This window comes from Ischnura elegans, chromosome 4, assembly GCF_921293095.1.
Source record: "Ischnura elegans chromosome 4, ioIscEleg1.1, whole genome shotgun sequence".
Lineage (NCBI taxonomy): Eukaryota > Metazoa > Arthropoda > Insecta > Odonata > Coenagrionidae > Ischnura > Ischnura elegans.
Genome location: NC_060249.1, coordinates 3541977 through 3562304, shown reverse-complemented (window position 1 = coordinate 3562304; position 20328 = coordinate 3541977). Strand labels below are relative to the sequence as shown.

The following is a 20328-nucleotide window of genomic DNA, read 5'->3' as shown; positions in this document are numbered from 1 at the left end:
GTTTGCTATTGTGAGGATGTTTCGGTTCTTAAATTTTTCAGTTCTCGGTACCGGTCCATTTCTCCCCAATCGGTTCTCGGTTCTCGATGTGTACTCGGTGCCAAGGATGAACTCTTATTATCTGAATTGATTGCAAATTTAAATGAACAACCGCAATAAGTGAATCAAAATAATTTCACTAAAGATGTTAACTAGCAGGAAAGCTCTGTGAAAAATTAAGATTGTCTCCATAATTTTATTTGCCAATTAAAAAAGTTTAAATGACGAGTTGTTAAAGAATGCATGACTGAACAATTTGTCACATTACCTCAGGCAGATATCTTTCATTTCTTCCCTTTGTTTCCCGGGATATCACACCGAGAGTGAGCGCGCGCCACCCCAGGCAGACATTGGGGGTGACACGCGGGTTGCATACCACGGTGGGCCGAAAAAATCTACTTTTTTATTTCGAAGATGTAATAGCGAGGAGAAGTTGCGGATTGTATAGAAGTATTCTGTCAAATTTGTGATGCGCCCCCACAATATTGTGACAAATTATTTATGTAAACATATTTCTCTCCTCTATTTATTCACTCTTTGTTAAGTAGTATTGTGGAGAAAACCCAGTCAAGCCTTTTAATTTGCAAAAAAAAAACTGTGAGCAACATCATAACAGAGTAAAACTTAATAGTTGCGAGATAATGATACTAATTGATGCCATGTTTTATAAGCTTTATTACCCCAAAAAATAATTACAGATATTTTGTATGAAGGTGTTATTCCCAATTATGTATAGTAAGCTTGAGTAATATGATATCCTCTGAAAAAGGTTTTAGATTGACGTAGGGTAATAAATAAAAAGGAAAATGTGGATTAAAAGTTTATAATATTACTAAATATGTTAATTAATAAAGAATGAAAATGGCTTTTATTTATAATAAGTTGTTTTCATTCAGATTTTTATTTCTATTGCATGACTGCATTATTTTTATTTATTTTATTTTTATTTTATTCTCAAACCACCGGATACAGCTCTTATTGGCCATTTTACACCGGGGTGTTCAACAAATGTAACAAGTAAACGTACACAAACAACCATGCCCTGGACCGGGGAAACCTACCCAGGCGGGACTCGAACCCGCGACCTCTTGTTTGGCAGGCGAGAACGTTACCTCTACGCCACCGAGGCCGGCTATTATTAAAAGGAATCTGTGCATTTTTAAATGAAAAACATTGTTATGGGTTGTTTATAATTTTTAGAAATGTGAATTTTTTCGATAGTTCTGAAAGGACTGCTCACATTGGACACAGTCCATGGTATTGGGGCAGGCAGGGCAATAGTTGAACGTATCCTTGCGGGCATCCTTTCCGAAGCTCTCTCCCTTACACCTCTCCTGCTTCTGTCTTTCATCTTTGTTATGTGTATTGTTGGGGGAAATGGTCAGAGAAGCCTTTGGTTTTGGACGAGTAGGTGCGGGATGACGGTTGTGTCTCTAATGGAGTTGGAGTTTTCGAACATTTCTATTATTTACATATATATTTAATAGAAGATTTCCCCTGGCAATATGTCTTGGTGTTATGCTATGTCTTTTTAAAATTCTCCCAATATTTTCTCCATGGTGCCGGCAATGAAAAGGAGAGTCGAAAAGCCTGTTGGTTGTGGAGTCACCGCAATCTCCTTCTCTTCCTTCATTTCATTCATTGTGGGCCTAACAGGGGGAGACAAACTCAATGTGAGAACACTTTTCCATAGGGCTGCAACAATATGGGACAAGAAATCAAGAGGAATGGAGGAGCTACTTCTCAACCACAGTCCTCACGAAGAATGACTACTCCTAGGGCCTCGAAGCGGCCTCCCAAAAAAGTCATTTACTCTTCCCCCAACCCACAAATTACCAATGAGGAATCTTGTAATCATTTATAGCTCGGCAAACTTCAAGATCTCATTTTTGCTCAAGCAGATTGGGAATAGCATTGATCATGCAGCCCAGCCCTCCGGAAACAGTATGTTAGCAAGTCACGTCCTTTTAAACTCAATTGTTTCATGCTTTACCTACTTTGTGAAAATCCATTGTAAACACTAAAAAGTTATGGTACTTTTTCACACGATGTATTCAATACGACCGGTTTCGTCGCAGAGGCGACATCATCAGGTACAGAAATCGTTATAATAACAGTTATTTTGTTGTTGTTGAGAGCTATAAATGATTACAAGATTCCTCATTGGTAATTTGTGGGTTGGGGGAAGAGTAAATGACTTTTTAGGGAGGCTGCTTCGAGGCCCTTGGAGTAGTCATTCTTCATGAGGGCTGTGGTTGAGAAGTAGCTCCTCCATTCCTCTTGATTTCTTGTCCCATATTGTTGCAGCCCTATGGAAAAGTGTTCTCACATTGAGTTTGTCTCCCCCTGTTAGGCCCACAATGAATGAAATGAAGGAAGAGAAGGAGATTGCGGTGACTCCACAACCAACAGGATTTTCGACTCTCCTTTTCATTGCCGGCACCATGGAGAAAATATTGGGATAACTTTTTATTGTTCACTTCCTTTTGTTCATTTGCACGTCCTTTGCAGTTCAGGATTGAATGATTTTTGTCCGAGTGACGCTTGAAGGGGAGGAGAGAGGGTGGGGGAGCAGCACCGCGTCATCATGGCTCAAACCGTGGGCTTTGTTTTGATTGAAAGCGAAGAAGGCCCTCTCTTTAGCATTTGTTATTCTTTGCTGTGGAGGTGTGGTTCAGTAGCATCGGAATCAATTTGGAACTTAGAAATTTTTGGCTCTGTGGTTGTGAGATTTATCTTTCCGGAATTGTACATTGTTATAAGTCCTAGATATGGACAAAAGTGCGTTAACTTGCCTTTGTTGTTAAATTGCCTCATCACCAATGACAGATGACAATGGACTTTTGAATCAACATTTGGTGTGGCAACTCATGAGAAAACAGAGTAAATGTACCTGCAGTATTTTGTCACAAGACTTGCACAGACAGAGGAAATAGTAGGGTCCTTTTCATGAAGGCCATGAGAAAAATCCAACTTACTCCAGCATTATCCGACCCACAATCACATGCTAGAAGCCAAAGCATGTGCAGCACTTAAAAGAAAGGAGTTCCATGATTATCTTATTTTAATTGTTATCACAGTACTTTAATCTATATCTTGTATTGTTTAGAATGCTGAATAAGTGTTAAATCCCTAAGGGCCTAGGAAGATAAAACGGTGAATTCGGCCCCCAAGCCAATTGAAACTAGAGTGGTGTTACCATGTTGAGAATCATATATGTATATTATATACTTTTCCACCAATTGTTGGCCGAGTTCCTACCTGTACCTGTGGAGGCTAATTGGAAGTCAAATGTTTTTTTTTTTGCTAATATCTCCATGGCAAATGAAGATGTTGAAACAATTTAAAGACATAAAAATACATCCTAATAAGTCATATTGAATTATATACACCATACAAGGGGTCATAGGCGGATCCAGGGGGGGGGGGGGGGCACGGGGGCACGTGCCCCCCCCCAGACCCTCAAAAATATGCAAGATTTTTAATACGGTCCCATTATGATTGCGTTTGTTTTGTATTACGAGGTATCGTTGTGCCCCACCCAGAACAAAATCCTGGATACGGCCTTGCTTGTGCCCCTCCCAGAAAAAAATCCTGGATCCGCCCCTGCAAGGGGTAAAAATGGTGCAATATGTCCTCAACTCTTTCACTGCTGTGAACGTACCTTTTCTTCCTGCCTGCCGTGCGCTTAGCACTTTTGCCTCATGTGATGGGTAGGTTTCTGTAGAGTGCACTGAAAGGGATAACTACTCAGAATTTTTCAAAGTGGTAGAACAAGGGAATAAGAATTAAGAGCCCATTACTCATAGCAACCATCCATTGTCTTCAAAGAAAAGCAGCCATGCAGTGGGAGACTGAACGTTTGTAAGATTGGCATAGTTGAAAATTAAAACAATTCTTAACCTTTTCCCTACCGTACGCGTATATACATATACATGTGGACGTTTCCTGACCCGGGAGACCACGGGAGTATATGTACGTGTGAGATTTTCCCGGTCAAGAAAACAAAACCCGTATATATACGTTTTCTAGCTCTCCCCCTTTCAGGACGGTCGTGGGTTTAGGTCGCCTTTGTCTCGGGACCCAACGCTTCGGGGTTTAGGATTAACCCTCCGAATCCGGGAGCAGGTACCCGGACCCTTCGTCTTTTATAACCCCTCTCAGCGGTAAGGGACAGCGGTCACACAATTGTTTATAGAGTCAATTTTCGAAATAAATATTTGTTCATTTCTCAAGAAATATAAACTAAGAATTGAATTGTTTGTCTTTTGAGCAGCGTTTAGAATTTTTAAACGAAATTCTACGACAAATATTAACTTATATCTCGGGTTATGTATAAACATCAACATGGAAATTGTTGCTGCGTGAAATGCTTTGACAATGGCCTTAGAACTTCGTTTAAAATTTGATAATGCTCAGATAAAAATGAGGAATTATATTCTATGTCTGTAATTTACATGCAAGCAACAATTATCCATTTGCTAAATACATATAAGCAATACATAAGTTGACCACGAACCAATGCCGCAGGTATGGTCGTAAACCCGGAAAGGAGGGAGCACAACTACTCTCGGAGTCGGAGATAATGCGGAGTCCCACCGTGGAGGGGTCGAAAAAGGTTCAGCGAGACCCTTCTTAACGAATGCCCTCCAAAATTGCTCCGTACCACGAGAAAGAAGAGTCTCTTGGGGCTCGGTACAGCAGTTAAGCTAAGACGAAAACTCTGCGGTCTCGAAAGGGTTAAGATGATTTTTTCTACAGAAATGCTCCTCCGAATTATTATTCAAAATAGCCATAATTTTTTGGGTGATACCAAAATTTTTCTCTTTAAGTCCACGTGGTATGCATAAACTAACATTTCTGAGGTCGTATTGTCAAATGGAAGTTTAATTTGAGGAATATTCGTGAAAGTACCTCAGACTTTTAATACACTTTTTCAAAATGCATATTACAGACTTTGAGTGCAACTTTTTCTCTGACTGCATATTTGTTTTTCCATGCTGATGCATTTTTCATTCGCAGGATAGGACAAGAGTGGTTTGCCCCATCATCGATGTCATCAGCATGGACACTTTCCAGTATATCGGTGCCTCTGCCGACTTGCGGGGTGGTTTTGACTGGAACCTAGTCTTCAAGTGGGAGTATCTGAGCAATGAAGAGAGGAATAGAAGGCAGAAAGATCCAACTGCTGCCATCAGGTAATCACTACTAAGAATCCATCTTCTGGGTCATTTCAGTATGTGCTCACATAGTAATTCTGATAAGGCGGGATCTCCCTATTCAATATTCTGCTGATGGGATAGCAATCTTCAAAGGAAAATATTTATGTAGGTACTTATTCTGGACCTCATCTCAAATATCAGGTTCTCTAATTTACTCAAGTTTAAGAATGATTTTTTGGGTGAAGTTGATCTTGTTCACTCTGCCTTTTAGTATTGTATGTCGGGTTGCGTATGCCACATTAACCTCTAAAGTTGATATAAATTGTAGGGGAAAAGTTGGTCCAGTGGCCAAAATGCTTTGAGAGCATGGTTCTAATTAGAGGAATCTTGGTTTATAAAATCAGCATGGTATTTTTCCTTCATATGAGACGTGTTGGTTTTATCAATGACATAATTTGGGAGGGCATTAGCTATTCCTCTTGAAGCCAAGAGCGTGAAATTATTGCCCACCCACCATTTTGTTCTACCTCGGGTGAAGTAGAAGTCATGAGGAACTTTAAAGGCAAATCCTATTTTATGAAGCTTGTTAAAGCTATAAATAAATCAGACTGTAAAATTCCATATTTGCAACTTGCGATCTATGGTGTGGTTCACTTATGAGTTTTCATTTCACCCGAGCAGCTTGTGAAGTTTGCGGAGCTTGTAAGTTGCAAACGTTCAGGCATGACCTTCTCACATTTGCAAATGAATGACGTGAATGAAATTGTATAAGTGAATGACTGGTGCAACACTAATCTGAACTTTCCATCACGCAAATCCCTCCGTGGTGAATGGAGCTGACAGTGTTATGTATCTGGCTTGCCATCAAGTGTCACCTTGCTGCTGCATGGCAGGTGTTGAATTGTCTATGTTGCACAGACAGACAGCGGTAGACTACTATGGGTTAATGTATAACAATAGGTATTCCGCTTTGTGAATCTAGTAAAATATAATTTAATACATTGACTTTGACCATTATGAAGTACATTTGAGCAATTATAAGTATATTTGAGAAATTATATGTACTGTTATGCATGCCAATAAAAAGTTATTTTACTATAAATAAAAAATGCCTACCCCGTTTGTACATACAGTTTGTTTGTACAGTTAAACTCTTTTGGCGACTAATTGCAATAATATGAAATGAAAAAATGAAATATTCATCTGAGGATGCCACTAACACAAACCTATCCTATGGAACTCCATATTTCAATATACATAGGTTTATTTCATAATGTCTGCCACTGAATCGTGTTGTTGAAAAAATTACATGATTCAATCTCCCTTGCAATGGGACAACATTTGGTGATAAATACCTAAATTGAAAGATGCGGAGCATGAAACTGTGAAATTAAAATTATAGGGAGTAATATCAGCGCTATTATCTTTGTGGCAAAAAAAGACAAAGGTACATGATTAGACTCAGCCCAGTGAGAAATGGGTGGTGGAATCCGCGTGGAACCCACGTGGAATCCACGTTGAGTGGTGGATATTTGGTGGTGGTGGATATTGAGTGGTTGGACCCACGTGGAATCCACGTTGATTTCAAGTGGATTTGTGGTGATTATAGCATAAAATGTTAAACAGAATTTCTAATTTGTGGAACTTGACTCTCTGGTGACATAGCGTCATTTATCATCCTGAAACCACGCTAGTTATGTGAAAATGTATCGCTCATTCTATTTTTATATAATTCGTGGAAAGGCAGCCATGAGAGCACATGAAAAATCGTAGACACATATATAGAAGGTTTAGATATAGAGTGGTTGAGGTTTTAATGGTTTTAGGACAGCACCTACTGCTGTTTTAATTTTTCCACCAAATTTCCACGTGGATTCCACGTTGATTCCACGACCAAAAACACGTGGTATCCACGTTACATCTCCACGTGGGTTCCACGTGGATTCCACCACCCATTTCTCACTGGGAGGGGCGCAGCTACGAATTAAGGCTGGGGGGGGTTTAGATGCAACTAATACCGGGGTGTGTGGGAGTATGGAATACCCACCAGGATAAGCGGTAGGTACAAGATTAGTAAATTGCCGAATTTTAGGATAAATGGTTCAAAATGGTGAGTTTTACGGCTTTCTGAGGGATATTTTATCAATCCTTACACTATTCTATTAGTAATATCAATCTAATTAAGTGAAATGGATTAAACTTAAAAATTTCTCTGAGTTGTGGGGGGGTTTTATCCCCCAAAACCCCCGCCCCTCGTTGCGCCACTGATTAGACTGATTGCCGGGCGTGTGAAATGAGTGCAGACTGTCCCGTGGGTAAAAACCAAAGATGAATATGTAACTAAAAATTTCTGCAGCATACAAACACGTAATAATTTGTTATAGAAACTATATATATGTTTTCCAATTCCTCCACAAATGGTCAGCAGTAGAGGCAAACCTCATTTCACACAAACACCCCACTAAGCTAATTTCCAGCAATGTGCCTGCAGTTGTCCATAATGACTTGAATTAAACAATCCAGTAATTCAGGCTTAATGTGATTTTTTTCAGGACTCCGATGATTGCTGGAGGGCTGTTTGTGATTGACAAGGCATACTTTGAAGAGCTTGGGAAGTACGACATGATGATGGACGTGTGGGGCGGAGAAAATCTGGGTGAGTGCTTTGACCGCTTCTTTATAAACTCACTTTTGCGTCTGTTTTATCTTCTGGGAAAATTATTGCCACTCAAATTCAACTATCTTCCCGAGTAGCTTTCAACTTAAAATTCTCAGTACAGATCTGCTCCAGATGGCAATGCATTCTGACGCTATTTCTAGTACATACTCTAGAGGTAGCACGAGCAACCATTTTCGACAATATACATTTGTACATAGTTATAGCTCAGCTTCAGCATAAACAGCAATTATTCTTAACAATATAAAGTGCCCACTGGCACAATGTATAGTGTGTCTGACTGTAGATCATGAGATCAAAGGTTCAAATTTTGGCTGTGTCATGATTAGTGACATTCTAAAGGTGAGGAGGTTATTTTGAAGTCAAAATTTGCGGTATTTTTTTTACTAAAGTGTTGTTATTTTGCCTTGAAATAGGTGTTACACTAACAGCAAAATAATTGATGTTGATTTCGTGCAATGCTTTCAGTGGCCTACCCATCCCCCTAAATTTTGGACCGGGGATAATTTAAGCAATAATATGCATGGAGTATTGACTGAATTCACCTATTGTACATATTTTATTCTTTGTGTATTCGTATATTCAACCTAGATAAAGAGACAGATTACTATTAAATATTTTTTCAAATGAAAAAATTGCCATTGTGGCCAAATTGTCTTCTTTTAGATTTGTTCTCCTATCTGTTTACACAGTCCTATAGCAGGAAAGAAATCTTTCCAAGTTCACATTTGCAGAGGAGGTCCAAATTGCTTTAAGGCACTTAGATGCAAACGATGTCTCAGACAACTTGAGCCTGCACATTGCCTTGATTATTCCCTCTGAACCCTAGGAATTTGATTTTGTAGCAATTGTTGTGATTCTCCAAACCCCAACATCAACTTCTCCATTGACTCAAGGCCATGAATTTTTTGTCTTCAAGTAGTGGTTTTCCTCTGTAGATGGAACTTCTTGGAAATAAAAAAAACTGAGATGTTTTCAAATATTTTTCTGCTTAGGTATTCTACCTTTAGAAACCTTAAGTTTGTTTGATGCCTTTTAAGCCATCTGCATTAGTATTAGTATCTGTAATAGTATTGATTTCTCAGCAGCTGTGTTAGATGTTGTAATGTTTTGTAAATGTAATTAGTAGTTTTATCGAAAAAAAAGTACTCTCATGAATACTCTTAACACTCACTTTTAACGTCCATATCTCTCTGTGGAATGTGTGTGCATTAGGATAGTTTGAACCCTCCAATAATTTCAATAAGTCAATAAACTGTTTCCCATCGCATTTTGGCTACTTTCTAGACATTGTGTGAATGTGGTTTTGACATCCTCCTGACAAACAAGTCCTCTTATTTCCTTGAATGTGTTACTTTGTGTACATCATGAATTTGTACACTGTAATTCATGATTAGGCCGCTTTAGGATAAGATGACTTTCCACGCACCGCCATTCACAGCACAGTGCCATAAAATCCAGAGAGTCATCTCGTCGAAAAGTGGCCTGAGTTTCACGGCCCCGTGGTGGAAACGGCAGCTGGCGAAAAGTAGTTTCATCTGAAAGTGGCCTCAATGTAGCACTGTGTGTATTTCACCTCATGGAGTGAGTACCGTCACTTTCAGATGAGCTGGCTTTACTTCGGTCGCCGTCAGCGGCTGTGCTTTCAGATAACCATTGGTCTATGGATGTCTTCAAATGAATCAAATGGTGCCGTCGACAAGGCACCCAATGTTCTCTGGTGGTGTTCTTGATTAGATGATCTCTCCATCTCTCGCCGCATGTGTTGTTTGTCTGAGGGTGATAACAGTTTCAACAGCTGAGGACGCCTGGTGGAATCCAGGCCACCCTAAGACAATCAACACGTGGCATCCGGCTCAGTGATGTGCCGTCCATGGCGTGAAATACCCACAGCACTAAATGCAGGTTGCTTCGTGCGCCAACCTTCCAAGTTTTCACTGACCTGGCCCCATCAATTGAGTGTCGAAGTGTAATTGAAAACAATTGAACATTCGGGTAATAAGAAAAAGGACTTGATGGAGCTAGAAGAATACCTGACTGAAATATTTTCCATATTATTCATGTTTAAATTTTGATAAAAACCAATAGCGATGTTCGTGTAAAACAAAAGATGGATATGTATTTATTTGCCTTTCAAAATTTTATAACGACAGTAGAGGTTAATATGTGTTAAAGTAGATAAGAAAATTATATTACTGCCATGCTATGGCCAACTCACTCACTGAATCCAGTGGTGTTTCATTACGAGCTTCCTTAAGTCATGCAAGGGAACTAACCAGCCTTCTATTGTCACTAAATCAAACTGAATTTTAACCTGCATTGGCATTATTTGCTATGATAGTGCGGCGGATATTTTATATGTATGTTATGTTTGCTATCTCTCATCGAAAAACTCAGCTTTAATTGTTGGAAAATACACCTTGACGGCTCGGATAATTTACGAGAGAAAGTAAATTGAGGTTCTGAAGACGCATTTATTATATAGCATGAGCTGCACAAATTATGTGGTATTAAACATTGCACACATCCTGCATACATAACCCTTTAATAATATTACTAACTCAATTATACTATATATGTATTATTAAACTCAATTCCATTGAATTAACTTATGCATGGCTGTTTAGAGCATTTTTTCCTCACGGCTTAAATATCAAAAGATATGTAATCCCTTTAATTACCTCAGCCCACTCTCTGAGGAAGGTGGAAGGTTTAGCAAAAAATTTAGTTTCGTTAATGTTTCGTTTTCTTTATTGTGTCTTTTTTGTGAGCCCAATCTGGAATATTTATATATTTGTATTTTCTATTGGATGTTGGTAACCATGTTTGAATATCCTTGCCACATTGCACGCTACTTGAGTTTAGAGATATCTATTAATGATTTTTATTCCTTTTATTCCAGAAATTTCATTTCGTGTTTGGCAATGCGGTGGGAGTCTGGAGATAATCCCATGTAGTCGAGTTGGCCATGTGTTCAGGAAGCAGCATCCTTACACATTCCCGGGAGGAAGTGGAAATGTATTTGCCCGGAATACTCGCCGTGCTGCAGAAGTATGGATGGATAACTACAAGCAGTACTACTATGCAGCGGTGCCACTCGCTAAAAATATCCCCTTTGGAAAGTAAGTTGAGTATGGAATATGAATTCAGCTACTTTATATTCCCTATACACTCTTTACCCATGTACTATAAAATTACTTTACAAGGGTTTTAGGTACAGCAACGAGGTTCAGCTTTGTGTTTTTGTTTTATCTGCAAATCGTGTTGGTAGATAAGTCGTTCGAGTAATCTTGATGAGACCATCTGATAATGGCACAATAGTTTAACAATCTGATTAGGGCATTGATATTTTAGCCCTCCTTATTTTCCAATGTGCACCGCTGTTTCAAATTCCATGCCATTGTCATGACTACTGTCATAAACTTATCAGTAATCCTCCAATCAGAGGCCATAAGATGTACCTAAATATTCAAATGACTTTACCTTAGTAATTCTGCTTTGTGTGACATGAGTCCACAAGCCCACTGCACATTTTTCACACCAGTACATGCTGTTTCTTCTTTTCTCATGCTTGGCACAAACTGCACACCTCCTTTGGTGCTTTGATTTTTTGCCAGCTGTACGAATTCTCCATAGGAAATGTCTTTCTGTGAGTCTTGGTTCTAAATTGTCTGAGGAGTGACAGCATTGTACAAACTGTCTGCATGGAGTTGCATATTTCAAAAATATTCCCTCAACCAGCTGCATGCGAAATGATAGTCTTCAATAGTCTCCTTAATAACTTCATTCACCACTTGTTGTGGCGTTTTCTTTCCATTACGTACAAATGCAATAACAGTTCCTTGAAATTCACCCCACCAATGAATTTATTTTAACGAAATACCCAAACAGACTTCCGAGTCTCTTTTTGGCCTTTCAATACTATTTCCATTTCATGGAATCCCCAATTATAAATAAAAATGACCACACACTGAAAGAACACCTGATGAGAATTTCAACACACTGCCTGTAAGAACACCACACGGCATGAATGACTCTAGTGGACTGAAGCATGTGGTTTCAAAGCTCCATCAAGAGACAAGAAAATATCAGGAAGGGGTCCTGGTACACATTGACTGTTTAGATGGAATCTTATCTTCATTGATTACTGTCCACAAAAGAAGAAAAAAATTAATGCAGAAATGAGCACATGGTCTCTTCACTTAGGACTAACCAGGACCAACACACTTGGGGCTCAAGGTGATGACACACATGAAGAAGACAGAGAGAAGTCTGTGAGCTTATAAAGAAGATATCGTATCTCAAGCTAAAGCAGCTGACCCTTCTTGACATCTCACAAGCATAATGAGCAGCAGTTTTTAAGATAGTACATTTGAAGAAAGACGTTGATTTTTAATACCAAATTCGTCAACTCACTAGTTTAAAACGGAATATCATCGAAACATTAAAAAAAAAACTTAAGGCATAAAATTGCTATTAATGTTTTATTGGAAAGAAAAAAACATTTCTTCAAAAAGCAGAGTAATTAGATTTATTTTAAATAGGTACAATATCTGACGGAGAAAAACTTTTAGATACAGGAATAATAATTTTTCAGGAAGCATACTGGGTATGTGTGATGGCGTTGAGGGGTGAAACAGGTGGCAGAGGTGGATTAAGGTAGGGGCACAGCGAGGAATTAAGGCTAGGAGGGGTTTTAGGCACTACTAATACATTCATGTCCGGGGGTATGGCATACACGCCAGGGTAATCGGGAGGTGTGGGGGCCCTCCCAGAGAAATAGTATTAGGATGAATAGTGAGTTTTACAACTTTCTGAGGGATATTTTATGCATCCTTAAAAAATTCTATAAGTAATATTAATGCAATTAAGTAAAATGTGTTTAACTTAAAAAAATTCTGAGCTCTGGGGGGGGGGGGGTTTATCCCCCAAAATCCCCCCTCACTGTGCCACTGGTTTAAGGTCATTGTTTTGGGGTGGCTGGTTCATTACTTTCCACTGCTCTTTGGTGGTATGCCATACTCCTCATCGATAATGTGTTTGAATTCTGATATATGGGTTTACAAGTGGCTTTTAGATATTCATCAATAATTTTTCAATGCTGTTTCCAAAGCTTGCAAAATAAAAACTGTCATTTGAGAGCTATCTTAAAGAATACCATATTTTTAATTCCGTTAATATCTGTACGTAATTGAACTAGTTCTCAGATGTCTGGTTTTAATGACAATTATGCAGTGAAAACTTGCAAAATTATACAAATGTTCCTAATTTTATCGAATATATTAGTTTAATTTTATTAAATGCAACCTCATTTTAAAATGTCTTTGTAATGAAGACTTGGATGGATGATTTATTCTACCTTTCCTAAATTTTGGCATTTATTCCTAAATTAATTTTTTTTGCAGTCCTTGGTAACTTTTTCTACTTTATTTTCTCTTCAAATATGCAAAGTGCTAAGGTACATAGAGATTGAAGATTTATTTTCAATCCTTTTACTATGGAAACAAAAAAAACATAGCCCTTAGAGTCAAACTGACAAAATGGATCAACGAAATGGCTGTTAAAAAGTCTGCCCAAGTCCCTTTTTTCTCTGCTTAGTTGATATCTGTAGCAAAGGAAATTGTACTTAATGTTTAGTTGAACTTGCCTGTGTAAATGACCAAATCTGGCTGACTGGATTTCAATGAATTTTGCCTTCCCATTTCAGCATACAAAGTAGACTTGAGTTGAAGGAAAGACTAAAATGTAAGCCATTCAAATGGTACCTAGACAATGTTTATCCTGAGCTAAAAGTTCCTGACTCAATGGACGTGGCGTTTGGTTCCATCCAGCAAGGGCTCATGTGCATGGACACCATGGGACACATTGTGGACGGCACACTGGGACTCTACACTTGCCACAACAGCGGAGGCAATCAGGTTTGTGTATTCATGGGAAAAGAACCCATTCTCCCAGTGAGAAATGGGTGGTGGAATCCACGTGGAACCCACGTGGAATCCACGTTGAGTGGTGGATATTTGGTGGTGGTGGATATTGAGTGGTTGGACCCACGTGGAATCCACGTTGATTTCAAGTGGCTTTGTGGTGATTATCATAAAATGTTAAACAGAATTTCTAATTTGTGGAACTTAACTCTCTGGTGACATTGCGTCATTTATCATCCTGAAACCACGCTAGTTATGTGAAAATGTATCGCACATTCTATTTTTACATAATTCGTGGAAAGGCAGCCATGAGAGCACATGAAAAATCGTAGACACATATATAGAAGGTTTAGATATAGAGTGGTTGATATTTTAATGGTTTTAGGACAGCACCTACTGCTGTTTTAATTTTTCCACCAAATTTCCACGTGGGTTCCACGTTGATTCCACGACCAAAAACACGTGGTATCCACGTTAATTCTCCACGTGGGTTCCACGTGGATTCCACCACCCATTTCTCACTGGGCTATTTCTTGGTTTTTCAAATATGGATCGTTTTTAACTTCATGGGTAGAGTATTACGTTAAAGCCAATTTATCTAGTCTGAGGGTCAATTTTTGCGCAACCTTACCTATGTACGAAGGCGCAGTCAAAATTGCATCCTGTAAAGCAGTGAATTGCTAGAACGCACGAGAGAATGCACTGTTGTGAGATGGAAAAATAGCCCCTGCTCTAATTGCAGGCACGGATTCTCGCAATTTAAATAAATGCTTTGAATGCTAACCTGAGCAATGATTTTCCCATGTAAAATGGCTTTTATGCATATTCGAATAGACGATGTACTAATTATCAGTACTTCTGTCATATACCTGCAGTAATTAGGAAATTGGCTCAAATGCTGGCGATAACTTCAAGAGTGAGATGAAAAAAACATCAGTCAGGAGAGATGAAAAAACATTTACTGCAGACATTGTATTTCTCGAAGCTTGAAGACTAACCTAAAGCTTAGCAGTATGGCTATAACCAATAATGGGGAACTTGCATGAATTTTTTTTATTTCACAGGCGGATAGAAAATTATTTTCTGAATACAACAAAGAAAACCGCATGTATATCTGAGTTTTCCTTCGCGAGATATTTAATGATAAATATTACGAATTTTAAAGCGCGGGAAAAACTACCTCACCCCCCAAGCCACTGCCGACGAAGCCTCGATGACGTCAAAGGTGCCTAAACATCACGCGAAGCTATTGTTGTGATTGTTTATAATAGTTGCCAGCAGTTGTGAGAGCTTCGTTTGTTAGACGTGTTGATTATTTTATATTTAAAGATAAATATCCGACGATAGAGGCTTGGAAGCCCTCATATTTTGCATTATTTATAATATTAATATCTGAGTACGGGCATAAAATATAAAACTGGAGCAGTTAAACCAAAAATTATATAATACCTAAATAACATCGTGGTAGGAGTCTGAGCCACGGCCATTGGAAGGGGGATACGTTAATTGTAAGTTGATGTTATCGACGGCATATCATTCATTTGAGTATGCAATTAGAAGGATTTTGATGTTTACTGATGTCCGCTTAGCTTTTATATACAATAACTTCATCCGTTTATTCGTAGGTACCGGAGAATTCGTTGTTTAGGACTATCTGTGCTTGTATTATGGGGTGAATTCCAGTCAATGCAACTTTTGCTCGCTGATTGGAGACATCTAGGAACATTTTTGTGCCAAAATAGTGTTATTTTCAACGTGACGTCTCCCGTTAAGCTACTGATAATAATCACAGTGCCAGTGGTTGTAATGCACAAAGTTTGACAAGGTTGAAAAATATCGGCCAAGAGTTATCAGTGTTCCATCGTGATTGAATTGTAAAAAGTGCTATTACGCTATCGATAAATGTCTAACAGTAGTGTAAAAATTGTCAGTGGCGTGCTAATCTCCGTTGTTCACCGTAGATATGACATTTCACGATCACGCTATTAAAATAAAAACTGTGTGTAAAGTTTGTTATTCCATTATTTCAACGAATAGTAGTGAGAAATGTCACCTGTGTCACTTGTGTGGGCTAATTTAAGGGTTTAAATCAGTGAATAAATAGTTGTATTCATCATAACAAGTTCTGTTATTGTAAGTTGTACGTGATGAATATAAGAATGTGACAGTGACATCCAGTTTTTGATAAGAGTATTTGCCTATTTCCCGCTATATTTTTATGGTATATGCTAGTATATTGTTTATGGATTTACCTATATTATTGAAATAGGTTGTAGCTTGTGTGTGTGTTGGCAGCGGAACCGATCGCGATCTCACATGTGGATTGTGTGCAGACTGTTTTGCTGTGCATTCGTACCGTAGGACGGATAGGACTACCTTCTCCGCTAATCCGGCGTTGCCAAATTCAACAGCACAGCTTACTCTAATGTCAACAGCACAGCTTACGATCGTTATCCTCCAGTATTACAAGTTTCTTTTACAACTCGATTTGCCGCCAACATATAGCAATAATTTGTCTTAACAAATTCCATGAGGGTCATGGCATCAATTTTGGTGTCCTAAAAAAAGGTTGGTGTCCTAACATCCTATGCCACGCGCCTTATTGGCGGCTTGCGGGATATTATGTAGACGTAGATGAATTTCAGGTGTACTATTCGAACGAGTGGCAACGTTATCATCCATTTTTCTGATAACTAAAACACACAAAGTGAAACGCTTGTACTTCGTCATCCCGATGCCGCATTATTAATATCCCAAGTAATAATCTAGGCACAATAGCAATAGGAAAACTTGCCCAAGAATAACAGAACAAAATAAAGTGACGATTAGCGGCTAAATACTCCCTCAAAACAAATTTTACTCCAAGCGCTCAGCGTATTTCCCTACTCCCCACGGTTGTTTAGGCACCTATGACGTCACGCCTGGCCTCGGCAACGCTCGGGTGTCTTCGCGCAGTGGTCGGCTCAGAGAAATTTTTCTCGATTTTAAATGCAATTTTTTTATTTCTTATGATGTTGAATGGAGAAACTGAAGGTATTTTTGCGAGCTAATGTATCCATTTGACTTATTCAAAATAGTTTTTAGAGCAATCTACGACCCATGCAAGTTCCTAATTATGATTAACCTAAGTGTGATAGGGATTGCTTATGCTAATCTGTAGCCTTAATCAATAATGGGTTTTACCGAACAAGATGTTGACGTCACAAGTCCACACTGTGGCGCATGTGGCAAGGGTCATGCTTTCTAAGCCACTATCAGGGTGAATAACCCTTTTTTTGTCGCTGGTCTGCGACGACGAATTACAAAGCACTGCAGGAACAAGTGACTTTGTATGCGCACGGGTGCAAATTCAAATACACCAGCGGATGAAGTTCGCCATGAAAAAATTTATAGGGTTTTTCACCCCGATCACAGTGGCTTAGTAAGCACGATCCTCGCAACCTGTGCCACAGTGTGGACTTGTGACGTCAACATTTTGTTCAGTAAAACCCATCCCGAAGTTTGCTCTGAGAAAAAAGCTTAACACACCTGACTGGCAATTGGAAGATCCAGGTTCGAATCCTGGCTAAGTGAAATATTTTTTCATGGCGAACTTTATCTGTTGGTGTATTTAAATAAAATTATGGAGACAATCTTAAGTTTTTTCACAGAGCTTTCCTACTTATTTACATCTTTAGTGAAATTACTTTCATTCACTTCTTGTGGTTGTTCATTTAAATTTGCCAATGCTTCAGATAATAAGATTCATCCTTGGAAGCGAGTGTTGAGAACCGAGAACTGATGGGGGGGAATCCTTAACTATTTCATATTAAATTTCAATTTTTTGATCCAATCCAATCCTTGAGCTAAATCTGGCACTAATGTTAGAATCTGTCAAAGCAAACAAAATTTCGATCTCAAAGACTTTCCTTCCACAGTTTTCATTAGAATTAAGTTTTTTTTAAGAAGAATAAGTTTTTCAATAAAATTTAACAGCTTTGGACCATTGGGGCATGAGATCCCGTAACTTTAAAACAACCAAATTTTAGAGAGAGAACACAAACTTCATTTGGAGACCAGGAAAACATGGCTTTACAAAATTCGGAAAAATAAGAGTGGGCCTAGCGTAGATAGAGTGAGTACAAAGTGGGGAAAGGGTGTTAAAGGTGTGTTAAAGTTTTAATGTACATTGTCACCAGTGATCAAAATTGGTACTGTTATTGCTTTGGAACAATTAAACAGATCTCACTAGTTGCTATTATGTGGAGAACAGTACTAATGTGCACACATGTCCTTCAATGCTCCTATTAAAAATGATTGTGTCCACCTATTATACCATCGGTGAATTAACAAACTGTTTCCTTTTCTGTAGGAATGGGCTTTCACTCAAGACGGCCTTATAAAGCATCACGATATGTGTCTTACACTCATGAAAAATCAACCAGGTACTTCACTGAGGCTACGACTCTGTAGCAATTCTTCCACTCAGGTCAGTATATCCATCACTGTTTTCTATTTATTCCGCTTTCAAAACTACTAATTTCTCCATTGTGGTTTGTGTGCACTGCACCAAAGGCTCATTTGAACAAATTGCTTGGGACTAGGAAAATATTAAGCCTTGTGAAAGAGTTTGCTGTTTGGAGGTTGGTGAGCCTTAAGTAATAAAAACTCGTTATTGGATGAATGATAAATATTTTGAAATTCTCTCTGCAGATTAATTGCTCAAATTATTAGGAAGATAAATCTTGAACAAGAAGATAAAAAATTTCACTTGACATCAGCACAGCCATTTATTTTGTTTTGTAGAAATTTTTGTTGTAAAGAGATTCAGGATTGAAAAAAATATGTTATATATGGCGATTTCATTTGATGACATTAGGTTTTTCACGTCGTGACATTTTATGAATTACATTGCGACCACCTAGCTTAGTTGGACATAAGCCTTCTTCACCTCTAAGCATTAACTCTTCCTTTGTTTTCCATGTTTAATGTTTAAATATGTTACAGAATTCCATGGCTGTAACATAGGTATTTTACTATTTTTTGCATTTTACTAAAAGTACTAATTTGGCAATGGAATTGATTATGTATTTCTCACCATCTTACATGTGCTTTTGTTGCCTATTAATCACATTGTTATAGTGGATAGATACCAGCTGATACAGGCTGTAACGAGGATAAAAAATTGATATCTTACCAAGGAGTCTAAAGGAGAGATTCACAAATGACGTTTATACTCAAAATATTCATGAAGAACAGTTACCTAGGTATAAGCTGTATATAAAAGTCTAAGTTGCTCATAAGAGGAGCATTTTTCTGGCACTAAATACGCAAATAACATCAGATGCCGAGTTGTTTTATACTAATTCTGGCTTATACTACAAGTGGACAGCAGATATTTTCCTAGGCACGTATAACCAATGTAATGTCTAGACATCTGGGATAGAATTTGCTTGAAATTACTATAACATGCTTCACAAACCAGTGGCGCAGCGAGGGGGGGGGTTTTAGGGGATAAAACCCCCCCCAGATCTCCGAGAAATTTTTAAGTTTAATCCATTTTACTTAATTGGATTGATATTACTAATAAAATAGTGTAAGGATTGATAAAATATCCCTCAGAAAGCCCTACAACTCACCATTTTGAACCATTTATATTAAAATTCTGCAATTAATAATCTCGCACCTACCGCTTATCCTGGTGGGTATTCCATACCCCCACACACCCCAGTATTAGTTGCTCTTAAACCCCCCCCCCCCCCCCCAGCCTTAATTCGTCGCTGCACCCTGTCACAAATCCTATGACACCTCTCTAAGCTTTCATATACTCTAAATGCCTGATAAATAGTATTTTCTACGTGAATGACCCTGATTGTTCACCAGGAACAGATATTTTGAACTGTTTAATCCACCTCTAGTTAATCGTAAGAAAAGTGGAGCTTTTTTTTTGCTTTACAGAGGTGCATTGTTGTTCAGAGGGTTATTGTAAGGAGTTTTGACAGTAGCTGCAATGAAGCATTTCTCTTAGTCAAAGATTTGTTTGAGTTGCTAAGCGATTCTGACAGTAAAAGAAAAACACTTGACTAGAAATGACCCACTCTTTTAGATAGCCTCACTGAGAATTATGGTCACCAGTTGAAATCTTTATCTTATTAAAAGTGTGGATCATCCCTATACGCAAGAAAGTATTTTTCTTTCTCTGCCTCAATAGAAAATTTTTTCAAAGCAAAACCTTAATCAGACATGAAGAAAAAACTTCACCTGATGATGGTGACCCTGATTTGGTTGCTGGGTAATCAAAAAAAGATTGCAGGTCAAAAGTAAAGTTTTGCATTGCGTGGGATATACTTCATGAAATTTTTAGTTCTGTTTGTGACAAAATTTCACCTCTAACCATTTATTTTTAAGCCTGAATTAATTGAAATGTGTGACTTATTGCTAAATGTTTCCTTGCACTGTCGCAGAAGAAAAGTTCCACTAAGTGAAACAGGAGTCAGTTGTTTTTATTTCTGAGTAATTCATTGCAGCCCAAGTGACACCTCCTGAA

General features: G+C 38.4%; 1 protein-coding gene across 1 annotated transcript in view; it reads left to right on the top strand.

Moving 5' to 3' along the window:
* LOC124157070 (polypeptide N-acetylgalactosaminyltransferase 2) overlaps nt 1-20328 on the top strand; it is a 180144-nt gene that overhangs the window by 154601 nt on the left and 5215 nt on the right. Inside the window, exons 6-10 of the mRNA XM_046531542.1 lie at nt 5062-5237; nt 7754-7857; nt 10781-11000; nt 13586-13796; nt 18154-18270. Coding sequence (XP_046387498.1) covers nt 5062-5237; nt 7754-7857; nt 10781-11000; nt 13586-13796; nt 18154-18270 — 828 coding nt within the window. The remainder of the gene's footprint in view (nt 1-5061; nt 5238-7753; nt 7858-10780; nt 11001-13585; nt 13797-18153; nt 18271-20328) is intronic.